The 24933-nt window shown below is 39.9% G+C and overlaps 1 protein-coding gene across 2 annotated transcripts in view; it reads left to right on the plus strand.

Annotated features, from left to right (window-relative positions):
- Window positions 1-18375: 18375 nt before the first annotated feature.
- Window positions 18376-24933, plus strand: part of PSME4 (proteasome activator subunit 4) — a 106293-nt gene continuing 99735 nt past the window's right edge. For both annotated transcript variants that reach the window (XM_047782086.1, XM_047782087.1), the window contains exon 1: window positions 18376-18859. In XM_047782086.1, the coding sequence (XP_047638042.1) occupies window positions 18618-18859 (242 nt within the window). In that variant the 5' untranslated portion in view covers window positions 18376-18617. The remainder of the gene's footprint in view (window positions 18860-24933) is intronic.

Consider the following 24933-nt stretch of genomic DNA (forward strand, 5'->3'; position numbering starts at 1 on the left):
AAAACTGAAGATAGAACTATCATATATGTTCTAGAAATCCTACCCCAGGGCATATATCTGGAGAAAACTATAATCTGAAAAGATACATACACCCAGATGTTCATTGCAGTACTATTTACAACAGCCAAGACATGAAGGCACTTAATGTCCATTGACAGAGGAATGGATAAAGATGTGGTACACACATAAATGGAATGTTACTCAGCCATGAAAAAGAATGAAATAATGCCATTTGAAACAATTTAGATGGACCTAGAAATTACCACACTAAGTGAAGTCAGACAAAGAAAAATATCATGTGATATCATTTATATATGGAATCTAATAAAAATGATACAAATGAACTTACTTTCAGGACAGAAATAGAATCGCAGATTTTTGAAAACAAACTTATGGTTACTAAAGGGGAAATGTAGGTGGGAGGGATAAATTAGGAGGTCAGGATTAACACATATACATCACTATATATAAAATAGATAACCAACAAGGGCCTACCATATAGCACAAGGAACTCTACTTGACATTCTGTAACAACCTATATGGGGAAAAGAATCTGAAAAAGAATGGATATTAACTGAATCACTTTGTTGTAAACCTAAAACTAACACAACATTGTTGCTCCAATAAACTAATGGGGATAATAAAAAACTATGCCATTTTAACTTCCCAGAATTCCCTTTGCTTTTTTCTTGATCCCTTCATGTAGCAAAGATAATTATATGCTCATCAAATCCCTTTTCATATTTATTCTATATTCCCTGCCCCTCCACCCCAATTAAGGCTAACCATTCAGCTAGCTGACTAGTTCATGGTCAGTTATATTCCAATAAAATTTTTTTTAAAAAAAGGAAGAGAGCTGGAGAGTGTGCAGCAATCCATGATCTGAACTTTTGAACTGCAGAACTGAACTGTTTGAGGAGAGCAATATTAGCAAAAGGGGCACAGCTGATGTAGCAGGCATAAAGATGCATTATGTAGCTCTCCTTTCAGCTGGAAGAATGTAGTTAGCTACTAGCTTCCAGCTGTAGCACCTTTGGGACCTACTATAGAAACACTCAAGCTGAGGTTACCATCTTCCCAGTGTAGCACCCACCAATGACTGAGCATGGCAGCATTACTAGACCTAGCCATTTCTACCAATGCAGAACTTTGTCAGTGATCTTTGCTCTGGAGCATCCCACTGGCCTGGCTAAGACACTGAGAGTTTGCTTGATCTGCATCAAAGTCTGAAGCTCTCCCTGTTCAATACTGTTTCCTCCCCACTTTTCTTTCGCAAGTGTCAGATCAGCATCCAGGTCTGAAGGCTTTCCTCACACAATGTTCCTTCTTCCCCTTTATCTCTCAAGGTGTTACACCATACTCCCCAGTTAATATAAAAATACTTTGGAAATATATGCAAAGTTACACACGATAAAACTCATATAAGTAAAAACTGATAGCACTAAATTAACTGTGTATAGGAGAGACAGATTCTGAGTTTACTTCATGAGCTAGAATAGAGAAATGTGATGATGATTTAAGTATTGAGAAAAACACCAAGGTCACTGTAGAATTATGTGAGTTTTTTACATACTGAAATTTTTTTTTTTCTGATTTAACTTGAGATTAAATAAGAGACTAAAGCAGCTATTTGGATATTTCCCTATTTAGAGGAGCCAATTTATTTTAAAGAGAAAATTTTCATCTCGCAACTGAACACAACAATGGGATAAATGGGGAGTTCCTGTCGTGGCATAGCGGAAACAAATCCATTATCCATGAGGATGCAGGTTAGATCCCTGGCCTATGCTCAGTGGGTTAAGGATCTGGGGTTGCTGTGAGCTGTGATGTAGATCGCAGATGCAGCTTGTACTCCACATTGCTGTGGCTGTGGTGCAGGCCAGAGACTATAACTCTGATTCGACCCCTGGCCTGGGAACCTCCATATGCTGCAGGTACGGCCCTAAAAAGACAACAACAACAACAAAAACAACGGGATAAATGGGAGAGGGCAAATCACTTCTATGAGAAAAGTGCTGCAGCTGGGGATCAGCAAACATGAAAATCAGTAATATGCACTATGTCCTTCAGGTAGCAAAGATTCTTAAAGCTTCTTCTCAGTATACGTTATGTCTTATGTTCACAAGACTTTCTGTGAAAATGGAAAGATGCTCTTGTCATGGCAGTGGTGAAAAAATATATATGTAAATAATTCACCAATTTGATATTCCACATAATTCACCAATTTGATATTCAGAATGTAACAGAAACTTTACATGACAGACCATCTAACACTATCAGCCAAACATAATGAACCACTCTTCCTGTTTTGTTTGATGGGGAAGTCATAGCATTATGTTAAAGATGTACTTTGTGTGTGCATTAGCCTGGAGGAGATTGGTTGGTCATCAAGTTTCAGTTATTTGGCAGTAATTTAGGAATGAAACTGTCACACTAAAGTTGTTTTAGGCTAATAAATAAGAACTATTTGGCTGAAGGTCTGATCATTTCATTCCTATTTTTAACTGCTACCTAATATAATAGTTTCCTTTTGAAGTAGATCTTGGTGGAGATTGAAAAATTTCAATGATATAAATTCAAATTATTGCTTATCATTAATAAAACATTTAGAATATAATTCTAGAGTCCTCCTAAGCCCTAGCAGGGCCCCTTTCCTGCCAGCTTCCCAAATCATATATTCTCTTTCCCAGATTTTTTCCTCCTTTCTCTACAAATCACCAATTTTGTACTTTACCTTCACATTCTTCACATCTTTTCCATAACCATCCACTCTCAAATGAGGACACTGCCTCATACTTCAGAAACATAGAAAGTATCAGAAATTTCTCATCTTCTCGAGTTCTCTTGTGGCACCGGCCTTGTCACTGTGGTGGCTCAGGTCGTTGCTCTGGCACGGGTTTCTTCCCTGGTCTGGAAAGTTTCACATGCTGCACAAAAAAAAAAAAAAAAAAAGAAGAAGAAGAAGAAGAAGAAGAAAGAAAGAAAGAAAGAAATTTCTCATTGTCTGATTCCCAAATCTACAATTTTGCCTGCGCCTGTATTTTCTCCTCCTTCCCTCCTATTTCATGGAGGATCTCTTCCCATTATTTCAGTCCTGCTCTAGATCTAATCCCTCTCTCTCCACATCATCATCTTTCTCTTTCTAATGAATTATTCTGATCCCAAACAAACATGAACTACTATCTCCCATATGTAAAAAAACTTTTCTTGACTTAAAATCCTCTTTAAGCTATCTTTATTTCTTTTCCTTCCCCACACAGAAAATTTTTTGAAATATCCAGTTTCCACATGCTGTTTCCACTCTTTCACCAACAAGTCATTCTTGATTCCTCCCCAAATCTACTTCCCTGTCCTACCATGCTTCCAAAATTGTGTATTCAAGGTCAACAATAACTACATTGTCAACTCTATTGGCCACCATGGTCCCATGGTCCTCATCGAACTGGCTTTTTCAGCAGCAGAAATATTCTCTGAATGAAAACCTTCCCCTCCCTTAGCTTCTGTGATGCCACTCATGTGCAGAAAAAAAGTTCACATAGCAGGCCTGCAACTGCAAGATTTTGAAGGGACTTGTAAGGTTGTTCTTGGCTAGCAATTAGAAACTATTTTCAGGAGTGTTCCCATTGTTCTCTAGGTCATAAAGATGGCTCACTGTGCCCACACTGTATAAACAATATGGTTTATGCTGAAAATTTGCTTTCCTTCTGGGAATTTGGAATTTTGGAGGCAGAGGGTATCTAGATGACCAGACCCCAGTAAAAACCTTGGGGATTGACTATCTAATAGGCTTTTCTGGGTAGAAATATTACACATGTGTTTCCCTTTTCTAGTCTACTGGTTTCTCTACTTCTGTCCCGTCTACAACCACTAGTTTTTAATCTCTTTTCTACCTATGTTATTTTCTAGGTGATCTTGTTTGGTCCCTTATCATTAAGCATGATATAATGTATATGCTTACAACTTCCAAATTTACAGCTCCAGCCTAGTTCCTACCACTAACTCTAGAAACAGATAACCCAAAGCCTGCTTGAATCTTCGCTTAGTATCTTGTAGGCAAACTTGGAACCAGTACGGCCAGTGTGGAATTCAAGATTGCTTTTTCTCTAACCTGGTACTACTTTCTGTTTTTCCCATTTTAATGAATGACTCTACCATTCATGCTATTCCCAAAAGCAGAAATTTTGGAGTCATATGTGACTCTTCCATTTCCCTCACACCACATTCTTTCATCAAATTTTGTTAGTTCTACCTCCAAAATATTTCTCAAATCTGATTATCACTTCTCATGATCTCACCCTGAAACAAGCTATCATCATCTCTCACTGGACTGCTGAAATAGCCTCCAATTAGTCTCCTTATTTACATTCTTACTTCTGTATCATCTATTCTTCATTCAAAGAGGTCCTTTGAAAGCTTAAATCAAAAGATGTAATTTTCCTGATTAAATGCTTGACTATTGATTTCCATTGCACTTAGAGTAAATCTAAATTCTTGGACCATTTATTAGGTTAGAAGAAAGAGTAGGTGCTCTTCTTGATCAAGAAACTGAGAGAAGGTCAGAGAAGTAGAATAAGCGGTGGGGAGGATTAAGATATAAGATAAAATACTGAGAGAGGAAGGGATATTTTCTGGCAGGGCCTTGTTTTTGAGTATTTATTATACAAATCCGTATTGGCATATAGAAGCAAAAATCATATAAAATGTCTCCTGAATTTAATCGCTGAGAAAACAAATTCCTCCATAAATATTCTTCCACACAAAACACTAGTACTTACTTTTCCCACCCTGTCTCATTCATTGGCTCTTAAGCTGACATCCTTATTGGTTTGAACTTTGATATTGTGGTAAACATCCAAAACTACCAACCAAACAAATCCAAACCAAGCGAGTCAAAAAGAATTTAACTGAAGATTTTATAACAGGTACAAGATTTTGTGAAGTTTATAAATGTGCTATTAGAGAACTCTTCAAATCACATACAATGTTATTGGCAACTGAGACTCAGCAATCATACCACTTAACAATAAAAACAGAGAAAATAGAAAAGGAATGTTCCCCAAAAGAATAAATTAAATATCAAGCAGTTAAGGGAAGTCATGAGTAAAACTGGTGAGGCTCAATAATTTTTGCAAAAATGACCCTCTGCTTATGAAGAAAATGAAAGAAAAGAAAGAGCCACAGGCTGGGAGAAAATATGTGTAAATCATATATATGGTACAGGTTTTATCAGCAGAATATATAAAGAATTTTCAAAATTCAATAATGAAAGAACAAAGCCCCAAAAAGGGGATACAATTTTTAAATAGATGCTTCACCAAGAAAGATATATGGATGCTAAATTATCACTCAAAAAGAGGCTCATCATTATTAGTCATTAGAAAAATGCAAATTGGAAGCACAATGAGATACTACTGCACTCCTACTGGAAAGGCTAAAGTTAAAAGACTGATCATACCAAGTAGGCCACTCCAAGGGTGTGGAGCTACTAGAACTCTCATAGACTGTTGGAAAAAATGTAAAATGGAATATCCACTTTGAAAACTTGCAGTTTCTTAAATGTTATACATATACCTACCATACACTCCAGCCATTCAACTCTTAGGTATTTATCCCAAAGGAGAGGACATATAAGTCTATACAAAGACTGAAACATTCACATTCACTGAAGCTTTATTTGTAATAGCCAGAAACTGGAAATAACTGAAATGTCCATCAACAGATGAATGGATAAGCACATTGTGGTATACTCAAACAAAGAAACACTCATCAGCCATTTGAGAGAAAAATATAAAATCACACCAAACTTGATGAAGACTGTGTGGTCACCTGACCATGAGCATCATCTGGAAATTGTTGGAATGCAAATTCTCAGGCCCCACTCTACGCCTACTGAATCAGAAACTCTGGGAGTGGGAGCTCTCTAAACCACTGCCTTAGGCATATTTGCTAAAAATATCAGTGAGGGTTCTTTTTTTTTTAGGGCTGCACCTGAGGCATATGGAAGTTCCCAGGCTAGAAGTGGAATTGGAGCTACAGCTGCTGGCCTACAGCACAGCCACAGCAATGCCAGATCTGAGTCACATCTGCCACCTACACTGCAGCTTGCAGCAACACTGGATCCCTGACCCACTGGGTGAGGCCAGGGATTGAACCTGCATCCTCATGGATGCTAGTTGATTCATTTCCTCTGTGCCACAACAGGAACTCCCTCAGTGAGGGTTCTTGATACTACAGTTTCCTTTACTGTCAGTAACTGTCTTTAGCTAACTTAAATTGAAGAGAAATGTATTGGAAAGTATCAGGTAATTCACAGACCTGATGAAGAAACACTCTCAGATCAAGGGAGTCAGGGTAGTGAAACAGTCTGGTTAAGATGCTGCTGCTACCAACAATGTATGCCATATCTTCCATTTTACACAGTGGTCACTGGAGACAGCTATAGTTCCTGCTAACACAGCTATGAATGCCAGACTGCATATACCATATCTACTACAGACTCAGTATCATCCATTATCCCTTCATCTTGGCATTACTTGCTCAAACCTTGGCCAAACCTGGATCACAAGGATGCCAGCGGAGTAACTACAGGGTGACTCCTTAGGCTTCTGAAGTTAAAGGTAGGAGCTTACTTCTCACCAAGACCCAGAAAATGAATGATTTCCCAAATCTAGCAAGTGGGTTCAGATGCTAAGTAATCAAAGATAACTACAGATGCCTACTACTGTAAGTGTTCTGAATAAAGTAAATTAGGTCTATTTTTCGCAGGACCACATTGTAGCAGAATTAATCTAATGTATTCTTGCATTATTAATTACAGACTTAAGAATTATCCATAACATTTTCTCTTTGTTCTTAAGAAATTTGTTTATTTATTTATTATTGGTTCGCAGTGGATCATAAGAGTGGATGGTGCCAGTATGTTTCTTTCCACTCCATGTTTGAGTAAAGACTACAAAATGAAATGACTAGGTTCAGAACATTGCTGCTTTGAGTAACCTTCAAACAGTGTTATTTTAAACTGAATTAGCTGGGCATTCATAGGCAAAAATATGAACTGTGACCTAAATGTCATATCCCTTACAAAAATTAAATCAAATAGATTACATACTTAAATGCAAAACATGAAACTATAAAACTTTTAGAAGAAAAATTTGAAACTAGGACTAGACAGAGCTCTTTGACCCACAAAAGGAAAAATTGATAAATTTGACGTCATCAAAATTGAAAACTTTTATTCTGAAAATGATCCTGTTAAGAGGATAAAAAAACAAGCTCCAAACAAGGAGAAAATATTTGCAAGCCACATAGCTGACAAAGGAATAGAACTGGTATACAGAACAGTAAAAGCAATTCAAGTTGAAAACAGACAAAATCCATGAGCAAAGATTTAACCAAAGAAGTCATGCAGGTAGTTATTAATAACATATTAAAAACATGATTAACACAATTAGCCATTAAGGAAATGCAAATTAAATCCACAATAAAATATTCCTATATTCTAATGAGAATAGTTAGAATAAACAGCAGTGACAACACCACCAAACAATAACAAGGATACAGAGAAACTGGATTACTCATACATTGCTGGTGAGAATGTAAAATGATACAACCACTCTGGTAGTTTTTTATTTACAAAGCTAAACACACAACCCAGCATGATCAAGCAGTTGCACTCCTGGGCATTTACCCAAGAGAAATTAAAACTTATGTTCACACAAGAACCTGCAGGTGAATGTTCATAGCAGCTTTATTTAGAATAAGCAAAACCAACCCAGAGGTCCTTCAACGGGTGAATAGCTAAACAAATTATGCTACATCTATACCATGGAATGCTACTCGGCAATAAAAGGGAACAAACTTTTGGTACACACAAAGACTTGGATGAATCTCTGGAATTATGCTGAGAGAAAAGAGTCAATCCCAAAAGTTACGTCCTATACTATTCCTTTGATTCCATCTATATAACAGTCTTGAAATGATAAAATTGTAGGAACAGAGAACAGATAAGTAATTTCTGTCAGGGGTTAGGGACATGGGAGGGTTCAGGAAAGTGAATGTGACTATAAAGGGCAATAGGAGGGATCCTCATAGTGATAAAATCCTTCTCTCCTCTTTTTCTTTTTTTGCTCTACCTGCAGCATATGGAAGTTCTCAGGCAACGGATCGAATCTGAGCCACAGCTGCAACCTGCACCACAGCTGTGGCAATGCTAGACCCTTAACCCACTGCACCACAGTGGGAACTCCAAGATCCTTCTTATCGTGCTTAACTGAATCAATGTAAATATCCTGATTGTGATACTGGATTACAAATAATATTAACTTTGGGCAACTGGGTATAGGGTACAAGGGATCTCTCTGCATTATTTCTACAAATACATGTGAATCTACACTTATCTCAAAATAAGGAGATTAACTTACAAAACAAAGCAACAACTGAAAAATTACTCAGGTTCTGAGTCCAGAAAGGCAGCCCACTCTCTGTGGGTGGGGATGAGCTAACACTACTATCAACATACATAAATACATGATGATTTGTAACCTGGTCTTAGCTTACTGTCTTGTCTTTTCTCTTGCCATTATCCACACTTTCTGTGCTCCTACCTCATAGTATTTATTGCTCCCTGGCCTAACTGGGCCCACTGAAAATGCCAGGCTTTCTACCTACTGATGTCTCTGCCTGGGGTATCCTGTTGATTTCAAGACTACAAGACCCTAATGCCCCCTTCAGCTCCCTCAAGTGTTTGATTACTGCCCACAGCACTGTATTTGTATATGTGAAACAGCTTTCAAGATAAAATCCAAAATTCTCTATTCTTTTTTTTCTTTTTAGGGCCGCTACTGTGGCATATGCAAGTTGCCCAGCTAGGGGTCAAATTGGAGCTGCATCTGCCAGCCTCATCCACAGCCACAGCAAAGCCAGATCTGAGCTGCATCCGTGACCTATGCTGCAACTTGCAGCAATGATGGGCCCTTAACCCACTGAGTAAGACCAGGGATCGAACATGCATAGTAGTCTGGCTCTTAACCCACTGAGCCAAATTGGGAACTCCCCAAATCCAAAATTCTTAACCCAGCTTACAAGGTATGACACGATCTAACTCTACTTGCCTTTTTAGCCTGTCACTCTCACCTTCTCTCCTCGAACACATTGGTCTTTTCTAAGGTTCTCAAACAAGCCAAGTTCTTCCCCCACCTCAAGCCTCCACTCGTACAGTTTTCCTATCCAGAACTTTCCCATTATTCTTCTCTTTAATTCCTCATTCGTCAAACGCTACTTTCTCAAAGAAATCTTTCAAGGCCTCCCAAACCAGGTTAGGTCCCCTTGTTTTACACAGAGTATCAGAGTATCTTTTTAAGTACTTTACAAAATTATAATCATTTATCTACAGAATGAGTTGTTTAATGTTTGACTGCCCCACTAGACAGCAAGTGCAATATCAGGGACCACACAGAAATGGATCTTCTAGGAAAATAAATATTTTATGTTAAATTTTAAATTGTTTGTATTTCTAGCATATAAATCCCTTTGTTTCCTTAAACCTGCTTCCACTTTACTGACACACACACAAACACAGCCTTGTGTGAATGGTTTGCTGTATGGAAATTAAGGAAAAAAGCCAGGTTCCAAGGTTGTGATAAAGCAGTACTGGAATAGGGACAATAGAAGTCATGTGGTAAACAGAACTAGTTTAGCTGAAGCAAAAGTTTAGAGCTAGAAGTAACCATAAAAACATAAGGCCCCATCCTCTAAAACTGACAGAACTACTACTGGATGAGGCATAGAATTTTTCACAGTCTATAGGAGGTTTAAATTAAGTTGGGTTTTTTTTTGTTTGTTTTTTTGTTTTTGTTTTTGTTTTTTTTGTCTTTTTGCTATTTCTTGGGCCGCTCCCTCGGCATATGGAGGTTCCCAGGCTAGAGGTCGAATCGGAGCTGTAGCCACCGGCCTATGCCAGAGCCACAGCAACGCGGGATCTGAGCCGTGTCTGCAACCTACACCACAGCTCACGGCAACACTGGATCGTTAACCCACTGAGCAAGGGCAGGGACCGAACCTGCAACCTCATGGTTCCTAGTCAGATTCGTTAACCACTGCGCCACGACGGGAACTCCTTAAATTAAGTTTTGTGTTTTGTTTTTGCCTGCTCCCATAGCATATCAAAGTTCCTGCGTCAAGGATAGAATCCAAGCCATAGCTGTTACCTACACCACAGCTGTAGCAGCACTGATCCTTAACCCACTGCATTGGGCCAGGGATCTAACCCACACCTCAACAGCTACCCCAGCTGCTGCAGAGACAATGCTGGGTCTTTAATCCATTGTGTCACAGAGGGAACTCCTAAATTAGTTTTATCAAGAGATCTTAAGAGGCAGAAAGATAATAGATGATTTTTGGTTACAATTTTACAATTTTATCTGTTTACTTGTCTGTCAACCCACTAGACAGTGAACCCCTTGAGGACAAGTACTGTGTCATCATGTTATGATCTCAAACATGGCATTCAGGAGGCACTCAATAAATGTTTACTGAATTAATGAATTTATAATTCACTCTGGAGAACTAGGGATTTGATATATTACCTCTCTTATGAGTCTGTCAATTTCTTTTCTCTCTCTCTTTTTTTTTTTTAATCTTTTCTGGGGCCGCACCCGCAGCATATGGAAGTTCCCAGGCTGGGGGTCTAATTGGAGCTGTAGCCGCCGGCCTACACCAGAGCCACAGCAATGTGGGATCTAAGCCAAGTCTACAACCTACACCACAGCTCATAGCAATGCCAGATCCTTAACCCACTGAGCGAGACCAGGGATCAAACAACAATCTCATGGTCCCTAGTCGGATTCGTTAACCACTGGGCCACGACAGGAACTCTGAGTCTGTCTATTTCAAAATAGATTCTTTTTTTTTGGGGGGGGGTCTTTTTAGGGCTGCATGTGCATTGTATGGAGGTTCCCAGGCTAGAGGTCAAATTGGAGCTGAAGCCATTGGCCTACACTATAGCCACAGCAACATGGGATCCAAACCACATCTGCAACCTATACTACAGTTCACAGCAATGCTGGATCCTTAACCCACTCAGCAAGGCCAGGGATCGAATCAGTGTCCTCATGGATGGTAGTCAGATTCGTTTCTGCTGAGCCACAACAGGAACTCCAAAAGAGATTCTTAGTACAAAGTAAAAGACTGCAAAGGGTAGCATTTTAAGCATCAGATAAAATGTATGTTTGGCTGGCTATTCATATTATTCACGCAGGCAATTCTTTTCTGCTTATGAGCAAGGCCTGTTCTATTTACACATGTAAAAACTAAGGGTAGGTGGAAAGAGTGAACGTCGTCTTTGTACATTAATTATTATCTCTCCAATGACTCTATTGTTAATTTCTTCAACAACTGTTAAAAAATACATTTCTTTACTATATTTGATAGAGGGAAGCTATGACCTCCTACATTATTCACAGCTTATCAAAAAGAAGAAACACAATAGCTTCAGTTGTGTTGAAAACCCCCTTTTTGCATTTAAATATCAAATAGGTGTTATACAAATAATAAAATAAAATTTGAGGGGTCTTTTTAGAGCCACACCTGTGGCACATGGAAGTTTCCAGGCAAGGTGTCAAATCAGAGTTTCAGCTGCTGTCCTATGCCAAAGCCACAGCAATGCCAGGTCCAAGCTGCATCTGCAATCTATACCACAGCTCACTGCAATACCAGATCCCTTAGTCCACTGAGTGATGATAGGGATTGAACCTGCATCTTCATGGATACTTAATCTGCTGAGCCACAATGGGCACTCCAAACTATTTTTTAATCATAAAATAATTATAGCTTGATGGATACACATCAACAGCTACTTATGAGATAGGAGGATTTTAAAAAGCCTCTTAATTACCCCAAATTACTCCCTTTTGCTCCTATGATGTTTAATATTTTAGAGTTAGAAGTTCATTCCTTAAAGGTCTCTAATTCCAGCAGCATGGCAGACTGGGTCAATGCAATAACCCTCTTATATAGGAATGCTACATTAAACATAAAAGCAAGTGATAACCATAGATGACCTCACACACAGAAAGGAAAAAAATCTCCAGATACCAGAAACAAAGAGGAAGGGAAAGCCAGAGTGATTAAGTGCGTGAGTCAACTCTGTATCAGCTTGAGGCTAGTGTTATTCTATCGGGAAACAGCAAGTGAATTGGGTTTTAACAACAGGGATAGAAGTTGAAGCCTTGACCTAATGGAGTTAGAAGTTAAATAGTGTATAAAAACAGAACTCTCCATGGGTTGAATTCCCAGGCCTGTAACTTGCATAGGATAGAAATTTAAGCTTATAATACCTGAAATATGAACATAAATATTGGTTAGTAGTAGACCTGCTGATCTGGTGCAAGCCAACAAAACAAAAAATTGCTCTGGATCACTTGGGAGTCCCATGGGGGGAAAAAAAAGCCATCTGAAGATGATCTCATAATAGAAAAAGTTATAAAACACAATTAAATGATCCATAATGAAGAAAAGTCAACAGACACATAGTACACTATTATTTGAAATGACAGAAAGAATGTTTGAATAAGACTCTCTAAAATAGTTAAATAAGTATGTCTAAAATGATTAAAAGAAGTCACTGGAACCACAAAGAACAAAACTCAATGAAAAACAGAATAGGGAGATTTAAAAAAGAACTAAGGAGAACTTCCAAACTTAAAAAATATAATCATTGGGAGTTCCTGCTGTGGTGTAGCAGGTAAAGGATCTGGGGTCACAGCTGCAGCTCAGATTCAAATCTTGGCCTGGGACCTTCCGTATGCTGCAAAGGCAGCAGGGAAAAAAATACATATATATGTGCGCACGCGCGCGCACACACACACACACACACACACACACACACACACTGTATATATATAAAATCATTGGAATTAGAAGCTCAATGGTCAAGTTAACAGCAGATCCAGATAGATGACCTAAGAATTCTATGTATTATACATGATAAAGTTATCCAGAATGAGGTAGAGGGACAAAGACTTGCAAAATAGAAGTAAAAAATATTGGGATTAGAATGAGAAAGTACAACATATGTCTAATGGGAATTCTACAAGGAGAGAAGGGGAATTAAAAAATTGTGAAAATAGCTGAAAATTTTGCATGACTGATTGAAATGAGTCTTTTGATCTAAGAAACACAAGATAAAAAGAAGCCTATGTCTGGCTACATTGCAGTGAAATGGCAAAAGCCTGAGAAAGGAAAAACTGTAAAATAATCATAGAAGAATTAATTCCATTAGCTTTGATTTCCTTCTTAACAAAAACTGAACTCTAAATATACTCCTGTTTAACTGGTGAAGTGGATACTATGGCTCCATGAAAGAAGTCCTGGTTGAAAAATTCAAACTTAAAATTCATATAGGAACCAAGAAAGAAAAACCCATCATTTCTCAGACTCAATATTTTTTTTTTTTTAAATTTTTTGCTTTTTAGGGTCGCACTTGTGGCACATGGAAGTTCCTGGGCTAGGGGTCGAATTGGAGCTGCAGCTGCTGGCCTATGCCATAGCTAGGGCAACTCAGGATCCAAGGCGCATCTGTGACCTACACCACATCTCATGGCAATGCTGGATCCTTAACAGCAAGGTCAGGGATTGAACCCACATCCTCATGGATACTAGTCAGGTTTGTTACCACTGAGCCACAATGGGAGCGCCTCAGATCAAATATTCTTGTGACTTCAATAACTGCAGCATAACAGGAGCTTAAATATTTGATTATATTAGAACAAGTCATTCTAATGTAATAAAATACTTTTTTTTTTTTTTTAAGGGCCTCACCTGCGGCATATAGAGGTTCCCAGGCTAGGGGTCAAATTGAGGCCACAGCTGCTGGCCTACACCACAGCCACAGCAATTCAGGATCCAAGCCGTGTCTATGGTCTACTGGGCAGCTCACAGCAACACCAGATCCTTAACCCACTCAGCAAGGCCAAGGATCGAACCTGTGTCCTCATGGATCCTAGTCTGGTTCATTAATTGCTGAGTCACGAAGGGAACGCCTATAATCAAATACTTCTAAATATTATGCTTTGACAACAGAGATCCATCTTCTTGTCAAAATACCTCCCAGCCCAAATATATCATATACAGAAAAAAACTAAGGCAGGGAAAGGTATAAAACTAACAACTTGTGGTTTTTGTCCATTACTAATAAGCGGATTTTAAGTAGTGGGCCAATGAGTATATCAATGATATAAATATGTGATTGATAAATATCCCTGCCAATACCTCCACCTTGAGGAGAAAACTCTCTCTTCAGAATATTTTCCATGAAGGGCTACTGCACTTTCTGGGTCCTCCAAGAAGGGAGATAATAATCTGTTTCCTAGAGGGGTCTGATATGAAGCCAATGTCTCCCTCAGGGTCTGACTGAAAGCATACTGGGCATCCTTTGGCAGAGTTTCCTGAGCTCTAAGAGATTAAAAAAAAAAAAAAAAAAAGCTTGGGCGTTGGTTAGAGAAGACCAAGAACTAACCCCAGACTTTGGGTACTGTCTCCAACGATGAGTGGCCTAGATCTTTGAGAAATTTCAGGTTTTTCAGCTCTCTCACCAAAAGGGGTCTGAACAGTGTTTTCTATGAAACCTCACATAAAATAACAGAAAGAGACTTCATTTCTTTTGCTCCAACAACTCTTTGGATTTTTTTCCAGTTCAGACATCCATTCCCAGGAAATATGACATTACCTGGAATAGCTTTTTTGAAATCTTAAAACTAAACATTCATATTCTTGCATATCCTTTGCTCAGGCTAATTCTTTCATACTGTTGCTGCACCTCATCAGGATCTGCGTTCCTGGATCTCACTACTCCATCAGCCTTCTTCTCTCTTCTTACACTTCAATCAATTTATTTATTTATCTATTTATTTATCTATTTTTTGTTTTTTAGGGCCATACCCATGGCATATGGAGGCTCTCAGGCTAGGGGTCAAATTGGAGCTACTGCCACCAGCCTACTCCACAGACATGCAGGATCAGAGCCGTCTGCAACCTATACCACAGCTCACAGCAATGCCGTATTCTTAACACATCTGAAAGAGAGCAAGGATCCCTGCAGTCTCATGGTTACTAGTCAGATTCGTTTCCCTTGTGCCACAACAGGAACTCCAGACTTCAACCAATTTAGATGTTAACCATTCTCTTTCAAATATTCTTGACCCCATGATCTCTACTTATTCAATAAGATAATGCAGATAAAGCACAGGCTGAGAGAAGTGCTCAAATAAATGGTAGCTAAAACCACTACCATCACTACCACTAACATACATAACATTCTCTTGCTTCTTTGTCTATCCTATCATACTGGTCTGTACATCATACAATCCTGGACTGCTAACATTACTGGAGAAAATCACTAAATTGTGCAGAAAGATGATGGTAAACTCATGCTTTCATCCTTAACTGCCAAACAACTGTTCCTCTAAGTTTTTTGAATTTTGAGACTACGCTAAACCTTCTCCAATCTCCTTCAAATCTCCTATCCACCACCTCCTCTCATCATTCTCCATATCTCGCTTCACAGAAAAGAAAAAAAAAAAAAAAAGGAACCATCAGAAGGAAATCCAACTTCCAGCCACCAAATCTGTAAACCTTTCTGCTTCTGGACCTGTCCTCCCCTGCTTTCCTCTGACAACAGATGGAGAGTATGGTTTATTGCTAAGGGCCAATGACTCCACACTCTCCCACTCTCTGTCATTTTCGCCCACATATCTTCAGCCTCTCTCCATTGGCACCTTCTCATCAGTATTTAAATATATCCCACCTTTAAAAATTCCTCTTTTCATTCCAGCTACCTTCCTAGCTTTCTCTGGTTCTCCCCAAACTATTAAAAAAAAATGCTATCCATCTTTGCTGTCTCTGTTTATTTACTTCCCATGCATTCTTTGTCATTGTAATCTGATTTCCATGCCTACATTACATTGAAATTATTCTTATCTGCTTCATTGATAAGTGTAATAAACCCTTATCCTGTCTCATTTCTTTTGACCTCTCAGTCACCTTTGGTATAGTTAATCACTTCCTCCATCTGAAGCATGCTGATTTTTAAAACCCCACTTTCCTAGAATGCCTACCTTTCACACTGCTTCTTGTGAATATTCTTTGTAAGCTCTTTCCTCTTTCTCTGTCCAGTCCTAAATATAGTGTTTCTTAGCATTTGGTCAAGGGCTCTATTCTTTTCATACTGTTAAATTAATTAAGTAAGGAACCCATCAGACTAATAAGGCTCTAATGCCTCTGTGGCCTACTTAAGCAAACCAAAATCTGTGTGTAAATGCCTCAAGATTATGAAACTAAACACTAAGGAGAACCAGTCAGAAAGAGGTTCTTTGCTTCTGCATCTTCTCTACACAAGTCTTTCCCCTGGCTCCTGTCAGCGCTTCGAACCAACAACTTTTGGTTCCCCACTGCCCAATTCCAATTTTTGTTCTAATAAACTCTTAAATTTTTAAATATGCTTCTGTTTACTTATTTATTGTCTTTTTAGGGCCATACCTGCAGCATATGGAAGTTCCCAGGCTAGGGGTCGAATCAGAGCTGCAGCTGCCAGCCTACCACCACAGCCGCAGCAACGCAGGATCCAGAGCCGTGACTGTGACTTAAACTACAGCTCACAGCAACACCGGATCTTTAATCCACTGACTGCAGTCAGGGATTGAACCTGAGTCCTCATGGATACTAGTCAGATTCATTATCAATGAGCCACAATGGGCACTCCCGCCTGTTTATCTTTTAACAATACTCTATATCTCATTCCCTCCATTCTACCTATATGCTAATCCATATCCCATTTCAGATGACCCTCCTGATCCATACACCAAAATATTTTTCCATCCTTCAGGCATTCTGCTTCCATAGCTGTCTCTGCTGTGTTCTCTTAATTCAAGGGCTTCACCATATACTGTTTCCTAAGCCAGAAATCTTACATTGTCTTGACTCATCCCTCTATTTTACTCTTCATGTCCAATCAACTACCAAGCGCAGGCATTTCAACGGACATGAGCGCCACCATTAAGTCACATCTCCTTAAAGGGTCCACCAGCTTCCAATTTTATCTGTTCTAATCCATTCTCCACACAAACCCCGAGTGATTCTTCAAAAACATAAATTATATAATGCCTCTTCTATGCTTATCAATTTTCAGCTTCTTGTTGCCTTTAAGATAAAGCTCTAGGAGTTCCTGTCATGGCCTAGCAGAAACAAATCTGACTAGTACCCATGAGGACGCAGGTTCTATCCCTGGTTGGGGTGGGGGATCTGGCATTGCCGTGAGCTGTGGTGTAGGTTGCAGACTTGGCTCAGATCCTGCATTGCTGTGGCTGTAGCATAGGCTGGCAGCTGCAGCTTAGATTCCACCCCTAGCCTGGGAGCTTCCATATGGCGCCGCAGCTGCTCTAAATAAGACCAAATAAATAAATAAATAAATAAATAATTTAAAAAAAGGATAAAGCTCTAAAAACTCCCTAGCATGTCCTTCTCAGTCTCAGTAATTTACTCCCCTCTCTACTAACCACCTGTAGTCATTCTGAACTTTGAATTCCTGGAATGCAGGCTTGCAGCCTATGCTGCTCCCTCAGCTGAAATATATGTATGTTCCTCTCTCTTTTTCTAATCGGTTCGGCACTTAACCCTTAAGCTCAACGCTACATGTAATTTCTAGGAAACTATCTTAAGTTTCCCAGAAATACAGTGTGAAGTCATCTTTAGGTGTTCCCAAGACATTCTGTACTTATCTAGCAGTATTGTCTTGTAATTGCATATTCTCTAATCAAGAGATCCACGCGATGTAAAGCCCCTGGAGCGCAGAAACCAGGTGCTCTAAAACTTTCTAACTCTAGGGCCTAAAATAAGTGTCCGACACACAGTAGTAGTTCAATTAATATTTGCTGAATGTTGAACTCTTTTCTTTGGAATGAGGGCGGCCAAAAGAATGCCAGATGGACAATGGCTTAATGGGGTCACTAAAAAATCGATAAGCAGCAAGTGGGACGGATAGAGTACCTAGGTTTTTCCATAAACTCGGCATGGGGCACTACGTCGACTGTCTCATCGGAGGCCACGGCGACTAGCGGTTCCCGAGGGCAGCCGCAAGCAGTGCGAGACCCTAGGCGAGGAAGGACAATAACTTGGAATTCGGACTCGATTTCCGGCGGGACAGCCTCGCGCTGGGCCGCTGAGGCCCAGGGGTGGGGGCTCGGAGCCCGGCCCACTGGGAGGAAGGCGCTACCCGCTGGGCTCTCTCTGTGGCCACCTCCTCCTCCGACGCCGTCGCCCCTCCCCACCCCGCCCCGCCCCGGAAGTGACTTGAGGCCGGTCCGGAACCTCCGGGCCCGGCGGCTGCAGCGTCACCAGCCGAGCCGGTGCGGAGCGGGCTGAGCGGCCGCTGCCGCCGCCAACGAACCGGGCACCGCGCGGGGGTCAGCAGCGCGCCGGCCAGGGGAGGGAGCCCAGCAATAGGGCAGAGGGTTACGGGCCGCCGGCGGCCGCAGGGCGACGACGACGCGGAGGAGGCGGAGCCCGGAGAGGGGTGGGGGCCGGGGAGGGTTAGGGTGGGAGGGGGTTGGGGGGTTGTCCCTGGGCTCATGGAGCCGGCCGAACGGGCAGGCGGCGGGGATCCCTCGGAACCGGGCGGGCGTCCAAGTCCGAACCCGCGGGGCTTCGTCCCGCAAAAGGAGATCGTCTACAACAAGCTGCTGCCCTACGCCGAGCAGCTGGACGCCGAATCCGACTTGCAGCTGGCCCAGATCAAAAGCAACCTGGGCCGGGCGGTGCAGCTCCAAGAGCTGTGGCCCGGGGGCCTTTTCTGGACTAGGAAACTCTCCACGTAAGTGTTCCAGGGCCTGCGGAACGGACTAGAAGCGAAGGCTTGGTTTGAGGGCGTCCGCGGGAGGGGACGGCTCTTTGTGGGCACCGGACCCCTGCACTCTCATCTCTGTCCGGTTAGGGCGGATCGTCTCTGTGCAGTAGTCCCAGGGCCGCGACCGAAGCCTGGGTAGCACTCAAGGTTCCCTAACACTTTCCTGTGGGATCTCCCTGGTCCTCACCAGCCCATTACGTCCTCCGCAGCTGCTTTTCCCCAAGATTTCGTGTTGTTGTCTTCCAGCATTCGGGGCCTCAGGGAGCGAGAGGGCTTTGCGCTCCCAGGGGAAAGAGGTGAGCGGTCCCCAAGGGTCCTTCTTGGACCTTTGCCCACTTCGGGGCGAGTGGAGAAGATTGGTCTTTGGGTGAGCAATTCGGCTTTTTCTGGTGTTGCCTTCGATTCTTTCTTCCCCCATGGTCCCTGCCTCTTCCTGTCCTTTATTTCGTGTCTACTAACTTTCTGAATAAGAAAAAGGCCATAGGGAACTTACGGTTCTGCTTTATTGGGCCTTCTCAGCCTTCGTGGATTTCATTGAAAGGATTGGTTTAAATCAGTCGTCAGCGCATTCTTGAGCTGTGTACTATACGTTAATGTTGAGAATGTTGAGTCTTAGAACCTCGGGAAAGAGTATGTTGCTCCTGTTGTGACATTTCCTTTGGAAATGAGCGGTACTAAGGAAAATAGAGAAGAGAGCTGGCAGGCTGTCCCGGGCGTTATTGGTATCGGGCTTGTGTTAATTTTTGAGTTGCTTATAGATTACTTAAATCCGTTTTAGTTCTGTTCTTCTTTTGATACTTTTTGTTGTTGCATAAACTGGCTGCCAACTATATTGCCACTGAAATTTAGAGGAAACCGAGTAAAATACAGTTGGAGGAAGGTTAGAGGCTTAATTTGCTAGATGTGTCTTCACTGTGTCAGAAGAACTTTTTTTTTTTTTCGGAAGAACTTTTTAAAAAAAATTGTTGCTATATCTTGTTTCATTAACTATACATAAAGTCTGTAGCATTGTATGTTCGTGCTTATGGCTGAGTGGGTGAACACACAAGGCATAAGTCACTTATCCAGTGTTTACCCAAATCTGCTGAGTGAACTGATGATGACTCAGGGTTTTGTAATACAAGTCTTCTCTACATTTCCTCGCAGGATGATTCTTATCTGCCAGTTATTAGGAAGCCTCTGACAAATTTCTCCTCTTCACCTGGCAGTGATATTGGGAATAATTACCCTTTTAATTATAAAACAAAACTGAAACACTTACTTTGCCCTTTTCTGAGAGTAGCCATGAAGTGTCAGGGTTAGCAGTTTTCTTGTTTAGAGTGTAAAGTTTGTGGTGTTAAGATCCATAGGAGACTTGGGGAAAAATAAATGCAACAGGGAGAGGAACCACTTTTGTCAGAACAGAAGACTATTTTATAAATGATTAAAATTCACATGATTTTTCAAGTGAGCCTCCTAGGTTTGTGTTACTTGGACACAGTAAAAATATAGTTACTTTATCAGTTCCAGTAATTCCTCATTTTAATCATTTGGATTAGATTTTCCAGAGAATAACTATTTGGGAGGACACAGACAACTCCTTTGAAATGCACAGTATATAAACATACCAGTGTGTGAACAGGAATCTGATTTAGATTTATTAATTGAGAATCTACTCAGGCATAGTTGAATGCTGTTTTCTGGCATTTTTATTGTTACTAATCTTGCTTGGCAAATTTACACCTGAAATTTGTTATTTTTGGTTTATTAGGTATGTTTCTTTACCTAGAAAGGGCTAAAATTACAGTGGAGACAGTCCTTGGTGTTTAGGACAAGATTGCAGTTACATGGCTTAATAACCTATGGACTCCAAACCGTTTATATCTAAATAACAAAGAAGAAATCGTCACATAGAATTTTATTTTGGAACAGTTGTTAATGATGCAAACTGATTCTTGGGATTGCACCATGAGACATTTTGAACTTGGTGGGACATGTTGTGATCTTGGATGTGTTTTTTTTCTCCTAAGTCACGTTAAGGTGACCTGTTTATAGTTGTGCTTGTTGTTTTTTAAACCTTGTATGTGTTGCACAAGTTTACATCTAAATGATGCCAAAACATGTGATGATAGCTGTTACCTCAGTAGTGATCATATTATAAGAATGGAAAGTAGTAATGAAAATAAAATCTTAATTTCTCCCAGTAGCTCTGTGATTGTGGGCAAGCTGCCTTAATCATGTGTTTCAGTATGTTCAGAAAGAAAAAGGAAGTTGGATTAAATAATTCCTGAGAAACATTCCTGCTCTGGTATTTTATGATTTTATTTTTTATCCTATAGAGCTTCACATAAGCCACTGTGTATCAAGGAGTGTTTGAGCAGTTTGTGAAGCATTGGAAATAGTTGTAGAGTTGAGGTGCATTCCTAAAGAAGAGCAGAGTGTAAATGCTGTTCAGAGGCACTGGGACTGGATGTACCAGAGTGTACATCCCTAATCTGGGTGTCACATGGCAGGGTAGGGTTCTGGTCTAGGAGATACTCAGGCACACCCTTTTTAACTTTTTAATCTCATTTTGATGGTTATAATTATCTTTCAATCCTTCTCAAGACTTGCAGGTCTCTTTAGCAGACCTCTGTGAAGAAAGGTTATTTCTATGTATTTTAAAAATTGGCCCTGTGATAAAATACAACCTTTTGTACAGTTTAAAGTATTAGTACTGCTCTTCAGGAGAGATTTTGTGATGTAATACATCAGACCATTTTTTAGAAGCAAGGAAACCAATTAGAGAAAAGAGGCACAAACTATTGGTCCTTGGAAAAGAGCAGTCAGGACAGCTCCTGGACACTGAATCAAAGGTACCTGTAAATAACTTGTATGGCCCATGTAGAGAATGAAAGGAATTGATGAAAGGTAATCTTGAAACTTGCTTTTTCTCCCTATCCTTCTGGACTTTTCATGGGAGGAAGTGAGGTCTCCTCAGAAGAGGTATATCTGTACCTAGTGTTGCCAGTGTTAGCATCTTGGTCTTGCTTAACCTCTCTTAGCTTTAGAGTCCTCTTTTGGAGAGTGAGAATGTATAGACTATAAGTAGTTTTTCAGACTTAAAACTTCAGAGCAGACTGTTTCATAAAAAGCAAAATCTTAAACACAAAATTAAATCATCTATTTCTTTTTTCTTTTAAAGCAGATTTTTCATTTTAGTTAAGTATGTGGATCAGGAGTATTATGAAGCAAATTTAGATACTTTGTTTCAGAGAAAATGTTATATTCTGTTTTATAATGAAAACAGACTATTTTATAATGAAATGACTATTATACTGAGGAATCATTTCATTTGCTTATTAAACTGTAGCTTCCCTGTCTAATTATTATTAAGAACATTATGTAGCCTTACTGGATAGGGATTGGATTAAACCACTAATTAGATTATACAAAAACTGGGAACTTAAATTTAGTCAAGATATATGAGTTATCAAATATACTAACCTCTTCTGTGGAAGTAATATGTGACCACAGGAGGACCCAGTATCTCTGTGTTGGAGAAGAAAAAAATGCTAACCACTGAATCTTAGTTGTCTATTAAGATAATGTACTTTAAAAAGTCATCTAATATTTGAGCATTGAAATGGTGACTATTGAAATGGTGACGTACACAATGAGTATAAGCTTTATTACTTGTAAAAGAATTTTGAACTCTTGATAAATTACCTCATTCATCAGTGAGAACAAGTTAGAGAAAGTAGTAAAGGTCTGTCTTATTAAGTGATGACACTCAAAATGGGATCCAAAATTTTGTAGTAAGAAAGTTGATTTTCCGTAGGGGGAAAAAAAAAGTAAATGAATTAAGAGTGATTTTTGGGAACATGAATTTTTCTGATGAAGTTGCATAATAGCACAGTAATCTTTCACTTTTGATTTTTTTAGAGCAGTTTTAGGTTCAGAACAAAATTGAGCAGAAAGTACAGAGTGTCCACATACCCTCTGTCCCCACACATGCACACATTTGATTTTTCATAGCAATGTCAAACATATTTTTTAAAGAATATTGAAGGCCCTTCCCATTTTCTAGGGGCCTCTCTTACTCCCTTTAAAACACCTTGTCAGTTTTCTCTTCACTGGTTAACTGGCTATTTCTGCAATAGTCTCATTTGTCATTGACTGTATGTATGATTGTAATGGGAACAGTTTTCTTCCTTCCCTCCTCTTTTTTTCTCCCTCCCTTTTTTTTTTTTGCTTTAAATGTTTTTTTTTTTCTTTAATTTTGGAAGATAAACATATATAAGAGAAGAAAGAATAATATAGTGTACCTCAGTGTACTGATCACTCACGTTCAGGAATTTTTCAACTCATGGCCAGTCATGGTCTTACTACCACCACCCCTTCAAACTTTTTTTGGAAACATATTCTTCATTCATAAATGTTTCTAGTATGTATCTGGATACTGCTGTGGCTCGGGTCACTGCTGTGGCATGGGTTTGATCCCAGGCCTGGGAACATGCCTTGGATGCAGTCGGGGGTGGTGGGGGGGAACGGCGGAATTCCCGCTGTGGCACAGCGGAAACGAAACCGACCAGTAATCATGAGGTTTCAGGTTCAGTCCCTGGCCTCGCTCAGTGTGTTAAGGATCCCGCATTGCCGTGAACTGTGGTATAGGTCACAGACGAACTTGGATCCCATGTTGCTGTGGCTGTGGCTGTGGCGTAGGCCAGTGGCTACAGCTCCAATTAGACCCCTAGCCTGGGAACCTCCATAAGCCTCAGGCACAGCCCTAAAAAGCAAAAAACAAAACAAAACAAAAAACCAAAACTCATTTTGACTAGGATGTTTTAATGCTTTGTAATGAGGCAATAAGAGATAAGAGAGAGTTTTTTAAAAATTAGTAAAATGGTACTATTCATTTTTCTCCTGAGATCTGAATGTATTACTTAAAAGCAATTTCCCCAAGTGCTGTTGATGAAGTCTTATAAAATCAAATTGTCTTTGAAATACATGTTCTTAATTGAAGTGAAACAGGCACATTCTCAGTGTTTTTTAAGAGACACCTATTTACTGGTGAATAAGTACACAACTTCTAAACCAGTTTTTCTCTTGTGGATCTGGGATTATCTTTTTTCTATTAAGTGAGATTTCTTTCTAGAGAATCTCCCTCCCTAACTGCCATTCTTTTAATACAGAATTCAAACCTATGTTTCCCTCTAACCTTTGTACAAATTTAGACCAAAATGTCATTTGTTCTATGTGAAAAGCAAGCTTAGAACATGGTAATAAAAGCCACAGCAAGCAAACAACAAGAAATACCCTCTGCATTCATTGAGACCAGCCACTGAAACGTTAAAAGCAGCACATACTATAAATATTCCCACTTGGAATCCTGAAGTTGGCTTCTTCTATATTTGGCCTATGTTCAGCATTTCTTCCCTTTTAGTGCGTTCTCTCTTGATCGCTTATTCATCCTTTTCTATTCTTTGTGTACATATCTTCCCTTTACTATGGGCTTTCTTGAAGTGTTTCCCATATTTACCCATCCTTCCCTGCATCCCCAGCATTTAGTGCAGTGGTGTATACATTCATAGCTACTCAGTAATGTTAGAATTAACTTTTTTGTTCTTTGTAAACTAAAGCATTATGCAGTTCTAATGAATTGTTACTTTTACAGTCAAAATGGAGAAAATGAACTTTGGGAGAGATCTATTTTAATACTGGGTTCAAATGAAAGTATATACATAACCAAAGAATTGGAGGGAAGGAGCATCTTGGTTAAGGAAGACAGCGGGTATGTTTCATAACCCAGACACAAGAGGATGTGGGGGAAAGGGGTTTAACAAAGTTTATTAGAGAAGAAAGCAGATTGTATTGGTTGCATCAGGGAGTTTGAGACTCATTTAAAAATAAACCTAGGGAGTTCTCTTGAGGCTTTTCGGATTAAGGATCTGGCCTTGTCACTGCTGTGATGTAGGTTGGATCCCTGGCTGGGGAACTTCCATGTGCCACGGGTGTGGCCAAAAAGAAAGTAAATAAATAAACCTATAATTATTATGATTTAATATTTAGTGTTTAAAAAT

The sequence above is a fragment of the Phacochoerus africanus genome, chromosome 5, assembly GCF_016906955.1.
Source record: "Phacochoerus africanus isolate WHEZ1 chromosome 5, ROS_Pafr_v1, whole genome shotgun sequence".
NCBI classification, from domain to species: Eukaryota; Metazoa; Chordata; class Mammalia; order Artiodactyla; family Suidae; genus Phacochoerus; species Phacochoerus africanus.